We start from the raw sequence: 10,331 nt of genomic DNA on the forward strand, positions 1-10,331 counted from the left end.
TTTCAGTCACACATCTGAAAGTCTGTTTGCCGTATACATGTTGAAATCCGTATTATAAAAGGACATCATTTTCTAACACAGATGTGATGCTTTTAAGTTCATCTTTCTTGTTATCTTAGATGTAAATGACTGTCTCACAATATTATTAGTATAAAGATGGTGAAATCTAATTATTCTTATGGACAAAAAAAGGAGGACAGGGTATAGCTTTCTTTTGAAACTAGGAAACGCTGTACATTAGATTTGTTATTTCCTTTGTCACTGATATTGTGTTCTTGTTGTGGCAAAGCTGCTGTCGCAAAAATGCCAGCCTGACCTTTATCAGTCTGCCTGAAAATGAAGCGGTTTACCTTTGAAACATTTCAGCTAACACACCATTGCATTGATGTATGTGCTGTACACACAATCACACACACAGCATACACATGTGTATGCCACATATATTTGTTGTTGAGTAAAAAAACAAGTCATGCTTTTTTCTAACTATTCACTGGTATTCAGAAAATGGAGTTACTTGTTTTTCAGCAAACCCATATTCACATATAGCTGGATTCTTTTTTTCCATTTCTCCAAGACACACACTTGAGGAAGATAGCCGGGCCTTCTCATCTTTTCTCACTCCGCTGATAACATTCACACATTCATCACTGTCGAAATGGAAAGCTATTAAGATGTGGAGGCAAAAAGGAAAGAGAGGGAGCAGTTGAGGCTTGGCCATTCTCCGGAGGGACCTCTGGTATATTTGGATATTCTAGATCGAAGGCCATTTTGAAAATATGTCCACACAGAATGTGATCTATGCATGGATGTTTGTTATAGCTGTGCTAAATGTATCTGTTTTTTTCCTAGTGTAGTACATCAAATCTGTATTGATTTGGAGTCCCTATGGGTCACATGTCGTGAAAGGTATTTCAAAACAACAACAATGAAACTGCAGTAGCCTACTTTCATAACAATATTCAAATAAAATAGAGAAAGGACTAAAATCCAATACAAAAATGTGTGTGTGTGTGTTTTATCTGATCCGGATGGTTACTAATTCCTTTTCTTTATGACCGGGAACACCATGAGTGTTACAAAGTTGACTAAATTAAGATGGACTTTTATTAATCCCTCGTGGGGAAATTGTTTCTCTGCATTTGACCCATCCTAGTGTTAGGAGCAGTGTGCTGCCATTTTGAGCGGCACCCGGGGAGCAGTGTGGGGAACGGTGCCTTGCTCAGGGACACCTCGGTAGCACTTGGTCTTGCCGGGACTTGAACTGGTGACCTTCCAGTTGCCAAGACAAGTCCCTATCGACTTCGTCACCACCGCCCCACAATCATCAAATGGTGGTCAGCAATTTTATATGTTCAAATGTCTACTGTGAAGGATATCATAAAGCCTTAATGCAATCGAATGTAAAACACAAAAGTTATGATTGATGAAAGTTGTAAATCGGTCAGATTTGACCCGAAGACAACATTTGATGCAAATCAATAAATAAATAAAACCATGCTCACTGCATTTTTATGTAACACCTTGTATCACTTGCTCCATCAGTTTTGTTTGCCACCAGCCTCCCACTTCCCTACCTTCTGCTCACCGGGGGGTTCAGCTGCAGTTCGTCGAAGGCACTGAAGTATTTAAATACTTGTCTTTTACATCTGTTAAAAGTGATTTGTTGCCTATTACATTGAAGTGCTAGAGGTCTGGACACATATTCACACACATACACACAGCTGGCATAAAGACAGCAAATAATGATTATTTGTTTATTGCCAGCAGCGCAAGCAAAGGTTCTTGGGAATTGAAGAACGAGGGAATGAAAGAATTGTACAAATAATATAAATGAAGATGGATGCAAGAAACAAGAACTCCTGAAGGCGTTGTACACATGTTGACTATCTCATCTTTCTGATTTAGCTTCCAGATACATCAGAAAACATACAGTGTGCACAGAAACACACTGACACACTGTGCAAATGCTCACACAAGGACACACACAACAGCACAGCTGAGCTGATACAGCGGTTCATTCTTCACAGTTCGTCCTTGAAGTCTCTTCTGAAGAAAGAGCCAACCGTGACTGTCTGCATGGCTGAGCGTGCACTACTGATAAAATACACTGCTCCTGATATGTTTCACTAATGAAACAAACTTGTTTCAAACTGGGTCAGGCTTTGCAGAAAGCTTTAACAGGTAAGAAGAATGGTCTGCTTTATATTCTGACGTGAAGGTGAGGACCCTGCTGTTGTACAATTCATGTAAGTAAATTAAGTCTGGGCCGGTTGTACTAAATAAATTAGATTTATATTATGAAAGACTCCAAAATTAGGACGTTCAAATCAGATTATTTGGGGCAAGTAATTACTGACTGTATTCTTTACAATGATAGATGCTGTAAGGTCACAGATGAGGAATTGTGTGGTGCAAAAGAGGAGAGGATTATTTTAGACTCAAGGCTAAAACATGACAAGAAGAAAAGAGACGAAAGCCAAGATGGGAGTCAAGGGAGAGATTAGTGGAGGAGGAAAAAATAAGAAGGCATCATATGTGAGGAGAAAGGGAAGCAGGGAGCAAAGTGAGGGGATAAGGATGTGGGGAAAGAGACGGGGGGACCCAGGGGAAGTATCAATGAGGCTATCGATCTGTCCATCCAGCGCACGTCTGCCGTCCTGTCACTGTCTTCCCTCATCTACCCGCATCATCAACTTGGGATGGATTTCCTTCTCTGCATTTGCATTAATGTGATCAGGATGGACAGGCGGATCAAAGAGGAGCAGAGGCGGAGAAGAAAAGGGAAAGTCTAACCACTCTAGAGTCGAACTGATGGATCGGTCTACAGTATAAGCGGTGTAAATATATGCCACAATATGGATTTTCTTTTTACAGTCATTGAATATGTCAATCAAATTGTGGAGTTATGACTGGATATTTACATTCCCAGCAGGACATGGTCAATGTACTCCGAAAACTGGCATCATTCATTTTAAAATGAGGGCAAATGTATGAACATGTTGCATATTTTATACGATATGTTATGAGAGCAAAACAATATTATTTGCAGAGCTTAGAGAGTAGCCTTGAACATTTCATCAGTATACATTCTGTGCTTTGTTAGTGATGTGACGCCACATGGTATATATGTTATGTAGTTATTTGTAGAAACATCTACAGTTTATGTTCTTGTTAAAACCAAAATGCTGCAGATCTTGGCAATTTCATTTTTTATTGTGAGACGATAGAGTTGTTTGCTCTACAGATATTTTTCTCATCATTTTATTCCTAAACTGTTTTTTCACTTGAATTTTTTTATTGCATCATGATCACCCCTGTAGGACCCACTGTTTAGATCTAGAGGGATTGAAACGTTCAACTTTCACATAATGTCAAGCTTGTCATAATATCCCAAATATTAATACTTGATTGATAACTCAAACTTTAAGTAGGTGCAAAGTACTTCATTAACAAGACTGAGAGTCCACAGATATGCTAGCTATGCACTCTGTGAATTCACACTCTAATGTTAACTGGACACAAGTGCAAATCAGAAAAATAAATGTATACATTTGTGTACTATAAAAACATGGAAAACAGGATAAACTTCACTTTAATTAAGTCCTAGCACCTAAATGATTCATTACTATCAATAACAAACAACACAGTGCTGCTGTCTCATCTATCTCACTCCTCTCTTCTGTTTATATTTCTCATTATCCCAAATCTGTTCTTCTCTCTCCTTAAACAATCTTTCAATCCTAAATAGCCACACTAAAAGGAGATTAAACTGTTAACCAAACAAAGACTCATTGTATCTCTCTGACATTCACAGCTACAAACCAAGCATGTAAGACTAGAGAGCGACAGAGCAGGGGCGGAAAGCAGAGGGAAAATAAGACAAAAATAAGACGCCTGTGTACTAAAAGCTGACTATTTGATTTTTGTCCACTTCGTTAGCTGATGTCTACTTAGGATCCATTAGCTAGAAGTCATTAAGCTTACTCCGCAAGATCAATTGTCCATTATAATAAATTCCCAAATATCAAAGAGAGATCTCCATCAATAAGTCCAGCTGGTGTCTGTCCTATCAGAAACTAGGAGTGCTCGGATTAAACAATCAGTTATTCCATCAAACAAATTATCGAAGCTGTTTATTCAGCTCAGGTTATTTTTAAGGTCTGCAATGTTGCATGACATGAAATAAAAAGCAAACCCTCCTTTTTCTGGTGTTTTGAGGCATTCATGCGATGTTACTGGCAGATCAAACGGAGAAAACAACGTTGTCTTCAGCGCGCTTTGGGACAGTGAGGGTCCCGGCCTGTGAAAGGAGGTTAGCTGGTAGGAGTCTGACGCCAGGCTGAAAGCTGCTGACTGCACTGCTATGCCAGCTGCTGACTCCAGACCTCTGAGCGCTCTGCCCCACCTGCTCACTGCTGGAGCTCCAACATGCAAAGACACACAAACGCTCATATATGACCACGCTCATGAATACATGGAAATAAATCAGTTTTAACTTGTATTTCCCAACTGTTAATATTCCTGTCCTATATCCACTACTCATGTCCATGTGGAATACTTATAGTTGCAATTTACTTTTTAAAGGTGGGACTCAAAGAAAAAGGGTAATACAGCAACTATCATTTTGAAATGTATGTTCGTCAATGATATATACAAACACGATTCAATGTGTTAATTTGTCGAATTTAGATGTAGTTAACTTTGGACTGAGCCAGGCTAGCTGTTTCCCCCAGCTTCCAGTCTTAATGCTAAGGTAAGCGAATCAACTGCTGACTCTAGCTTAAAGGTCACCTATTATACAAAATCCACGTGTTCATGTCTTACATAAACATGTGTCCCCTCAGTGTCCAGACATTCGGAAAATGTCAGGAAAAAGAATTTGCTCACTTTTTGTCCTGATCCAGTTATATAAAAACCTGTCCGAAAATTAGCTGATCAGATTTTGGACACTTTATGATGTCATAACGATTAGTTGGCTTGTGTTACCATTAGCCAATCACCAACCAAGGTAACTCCCCCCCACCTTATCACCTGAATCTCCTCCTAGAGCACCATGTTCTTTTTAACCAAATATCTCTCAGAAGAGCGTGGGGAGTGGCTCCTTATTTTCATCTAAAGTAACAGACAGAGAATCAGCACTTTTTAAACAGGGCTGAAACAGAGGGGTTTATGGGATGCTATAATGATCCAAACACAGACCTATAATATATTGATGAAAAACAGTATAATAGGGGACCTTTAATATTAAGTGCACAGACATGAGAATAGTATCAATTTTCTCATCTAACTCTCGAAAAGAAAGCATATTTTTCAAAAATGTTGAACCACTCAATTTAATTGACTTGACATTATCATTAATGGTTTAAAATATACAATACAACAATTAAGTAAGTTAAAGAGCAGGGCTATGTTTGTGAAAGGGGCATTAACAAACAATCAGTCTCTTAAGCAACCAGTTTGGTATCATCTGTCATTTTTGTGGATGCTTAGCCTTTTGATAGCCTACCACATAACTCTCTGATCTGCGAGAATTGCATGAAGCGTACGAAGTGTGAATGGGAGTCACATATTGAAGGATTGTCCCCAGTAGACTTCAATAGTTGTGCTGCAGTGGCTGCTGGGATATTCAGATAAAATTACGACACCTCAAACGATTAAAAGTTCAAAGATTTTTTCAGCTGCAATTTACGGAGATATCAAATCTCACCTTTAATATGTGGTGGCAGAGGCATCAATAATGACTGAATTACTGAAACTATTTGTGAAGGACTTTGATCTTGGTGGAGTCAGAGTTCAGCTTCTATTTCAGTGAAGCTATACTTGTTTCAATTACACTGGTTCCTTCTTGTCTGAGTAACTATTTAATATTTTATTATGCAAAGTGATGTGGGTGGAATCCACACATGGAAACAAAGGCATTAGTCTGAGACATACAAATACATAAATATGAAATGTTGTGTGAATGTGTGGAAGTGGAGAATGTAGACGAACGCGAGTGTTTGTACATTTGTGTGTGCATTTATGAAAGTGTTAATATTCACAGAATATATGGAAGCATGTGTTTGTAGGTGTGCGGTGAATTTACCTTGGCAAGTGAAGCACTGAACATGGAAGTGTGTGTTTTTGACGCGCACCACCTCTCCACGACACACCTCCCCACATCGCTCACACGCGATGGGCGAATTGCCACGGCTGGAGATAGGAGAACTGCTGTTGTTGTTTTCTCCATAAAGACCTGACTGGTACTGAACTGAGGAGGGGAGATGATCCAAAACATGTCACTTGTCATCATCTCGAAGCCTTTACTTTTGTCTTTCTTCCAACAGGATTCAAACATCTGATCAAAGGGATAAGAAAATGTGCCTGACACATCGAAAAAAGGAACACATGCATGTTTTTCTCTTCTCAGTGTCTTGTCTAGTCTACATATTATATGTGGCAGCTAAACACAAGCTTTAATGTATAACACATCAGAAAACAGATGTTCAGGTTTGTCTTTTACAGTATATCACAGAAACAAATCAGAATCAATGATTTTGACTTTAAGCAATCATATACATGTAGATACACAAATAACACAAACATTATCTCTCAAAAACACACACACGCACGCACGCACGCACACACACACACACACACGCACCGCATCGTGGAGGCAGTTTGTCTGGCCTGGGGACAAATGATGTATGCCTTCATGTCTCCCCACACAAACAAACAAAGAGGAAGAGAGAGAGAGAGAGAGAGAGAGAGAGAGAGAGAGAGGGGAACAGATTTTAAACATGCTCGCAGTGTGGTTCAACTAAGCGATAACAATGTCAATGATGAACTACCACTTTGTCCTCAAATATCTCGACTATCAGAGGGATTGTCATAAAATTATGTTTATTTTTACTTCTATATACCGATTTCAATAGATGAGCGTGTGTATCACCTGATACAGATTACAGATTCAAATTAAGTGCTTTTAAACAAACCAAAAAACATAATACTGTTATTAATAGCTGTATACTGTGTAGAGTAATCATTTAAGGCTGTGATATGATTGCTATCATTGTTGTACTGACTAGCTCAGGTTAAACACTTCATCAACATCAACAAATATATATATGTACAGACAATGAATGCCAATAGAAGTATCTAACGAGTTAGCCATCTCACTTTTTATTATCTCATCAAGAGAAGATGTACAGTAGAGGAGAAAACTTAGTGCAGGACTTAGTGATTGACTTTAAAACTCGTAGTGGCTTGCTTCTCTGCCAGGGAGATCAGCCCGACTTACAACCATTAATTACAAGCTTAAGAGACGGACAGGTGTAGAAAAACACATACTCTACTGACTTATGGAGACATTTAAAAGTTGATGGCTGTATGGTTGTCAGGAATATATGTAACTACACTGAACAAAAATATAAATGCAACACTTTTGTTTTTGCTCCCATTTTTCATGAATTCAAAAATCTAAAACATTTTCTATACACAAAATAACCATTTCTCTCAAATATTGTTCACAAATCTGAAAAAATCTGGGATAGTGAGCACTTTTCCTTTGCCGAGATAATCCATCCCACCTCACAGGTGTGGCATATCAAGATGCTGATTAGACAGCATGACTATTGCACAAGTGTGCCTTAGGCTGGCCACAATAAAAGGCCACTCTGAAACGTGCAGTTTTGCTTTATTGGGGGGGTCCGAAAACCAGTCAGTATCTGGTGTGACCACCATTTGCCTCACGCAGTGCAACACATCTCCTTCGCATAGAGTTGATCAGGTTGTTGATTGTGGCCTGTGGAATGTTGGTCCACTCCTCTTCAATGGCTGTGCGAAGTTGCTGGATATTGTCAGGAACTGGAACACGCCGTCGTATACGCCGATCCAGAGCATCCCAAACATGCTCAATGGGTGACATGTCCGGTGAGTATGCTGGCCATGCAAGAACTGGGATGTTTTCAGCCTCCAGGAATTGTGTACAGATCCTTGCAACATGGGGCCGTGCATTATCATGCTGCAACATGAGGTGATGGTCGTGGATGAATGGCACAACAATGAGCCTCAGGATCTCGTCACGGTATCTCTGTGCATTCACAATGCCATCAATAAAATGCACCTGTGTTCGTCGTCAATAACATACGCCTGCCCATACCATAACCCCACCACCACCACCATGGGCCACTCGATTCACAACATTGACATCAGAAAACCGCTCACCCACACGACGCCACACACGCTGTCTGCCATCTGCCCTGAACAGTGAAAACCGGGATTCATCCGTGAAGAGAACACCTCTCCAACGTGCCAGACGCCATCGAATGTGAGCGAACCGGAGTCAGGTCGAGACCCCGATGAGGACGACGAGCATGCAGATGATCTTCCCTGAGACGGTTTCTGACAGTTTGTGCAGAAATTCTTTGGTTATGCAAACCCATTGTTGCAGCAGCTGTCCGAGTGGCTGGTCTCAGACGATCTTGGAGGTGAACATGCTGGATGTGGAGGTCCTGGGCTGGTGTGGTTATACGTGGTCTGCGGTTGTGAGGCCGGTTGGATGTACTGCCAAATTCTCTGAAACGCCTTTGGAGACGGCTTATGGTAGAGAAATGAACATTCAATTCACGGGCAACAGCTCTGGTGGACATTCCTGCTGTCAGCATGCCAATTGCACGCTCCCTCAAAACTTGCGACATCTGTGGCATTGTGCTGTGTGATCAAACTGAACATTTCAGAGTGGCCTTTTATTGTGGCCAGCCTAAGGCACACCTGTGCAATAATCATGCTGTCTAATCAGCATCTTGATATGCCACACCTGTGAGGTGGGATGGATTATCTCGGCAAAGGAGAAGTGCTCACTATCACAGATTTTTTCAGATTTGTGAACAATATTTGAGAGAAATGGTTATTTTGTGTATATAGAAAATGTTTTAGATCTTTGAGTTCATCTCATGAAAAATGGGAGCAAAAACAAAAGTGTTGCGTTTATATTTTTGTTCAGTGTGTATATATATATATTTGAACCCTCCACTAATGTTCCAATGGAAGAGATTTGTTATAATAACTGTTACACTTTGCATATTTTAATTAATGCAGTACACTGTGCAATTGTATACTTAGAATTGACTGAATACTTGTACACTAAGTCATTCATTTAAAGTATTCAGAGAGGATAGCATATTAAGAATTGCATTGTACGTTGGAACTTCTGCATAGGACACTAAAGCAAAAAAAAGATTTCAGGTTTTGTTTTCTATCTTCTATCAACCAAAGTAAAAATGCCAAAAAAGTAATCTTGAAAAAAGAACTAGACATGTACATAATACACAATTGTAGCTAAATTAACCTATGCTAATATTAGCACTTGTATTAGTGCATTTGTTTCTTTGTGTTATACATCATGAGAAGCCTTGGAAAATGTCTTTGTATTCGAGTATGATAAAAATAAAGATCATCCTATGTCATGAGACAGAAAAGGGCACAAGGGGCTTTTTGGGATTACACTTCTCTCATCTTTGCTTATGAAACGGCTCAAATCCCTTTTAGCACACACACACACACACACACACACACACACACACACACACACACACACACACACACACACACACACACACACACACACACACACACACACACACACACACACACACACACACACACACACACACACACACACACACACACACACACACACACACACACACACACAGTGTCACTGTCACAATAGACAGTAATTATGTGGTTTCACTGAGTGACAGCATATTTGATCAATATTGATTTTGATTTCCTGCAAGAATAAGCTGACCTCTATCCAGTGTGCAACAATCTAATCAATTCTCCTTTAGTCTACTCAATTCAATCACTTTACAGTTAATGCTGCTGCCTCCCAAAGTATTATGCAATTGCAGCACACACACACAAACTCAAATGCGCGCACACACACACACACACACACACACACACACACACACACACACACACACACACACACACACACACACACACACACACACACACACACACACACACACACACACACACACACACACACACACACACACACACACAGGTTAAGCTGATGACAGCAGGAGAAAGGAGGGGGAGAGTTATGGATCTATAAATGTTTTCAGGAGGGAAAAAAAGGTAAAACTGGGACAAAAATGTTTCCTAACAAATTGTATCTTTATTGAATGAGTGTGTAAGTCTGTGTGTGTGTGTGTGTGTGTGTGTGTGTGTGTGTGTGTGTGTGTGTGTGTGTGTGTGTGTGTGTGTGTGTGTGTGTGTGTGTGTGTGTGTGTGTGTGTGTGTGTGTGTGTGTGTGTGTGTGTGTGTGTGTGTGTGTGTGT

At 40.0% G+C, this 10,331-nt stretch overlaps 1 protein-coding gene across 3 annotated transcripts in view; it reads right to left on the reverse strand.

Moving 5' to 3' along the window:
* The window catches only part of LOC117458110 (actin-binding LIM protein 3-like), a 61,481-nt gene that overhangs the window by 48,913 nt on the left and 2,237 nt on the right, over positions 1 to 10,331 (reverse strand). For all 3 annotated transcript variants that reach the window (XM_034098367.2, XM_071205478.1, XM_034098368.2), the window contains exon 2: positions 6,086 to 6,250. In XM_034098367.2, coding sequence (XP_033954258.1) covers positions 6,086 to 6,250 — 165 coding nt within the window. The remainder of the gene's footprint in view (positions 1 to 6,085; positions 6,251 to 10,331) is intronic.

This window comes from Pseudochaenichthys georgianus, chromosome 14, assembly GCF_902827115.2.
Source record: "Pseudochaenichthys georgianus chromosome 14, fPseGeo1.2, whole genome shotgun sequence".
Lineage (NCBI taxonomy): Eukaryota > Metazoa > Chordata > Actinopteri > Perciformes > Channichthyidae > Pseudochaenichthys > Pseudochaenichthys georgianus.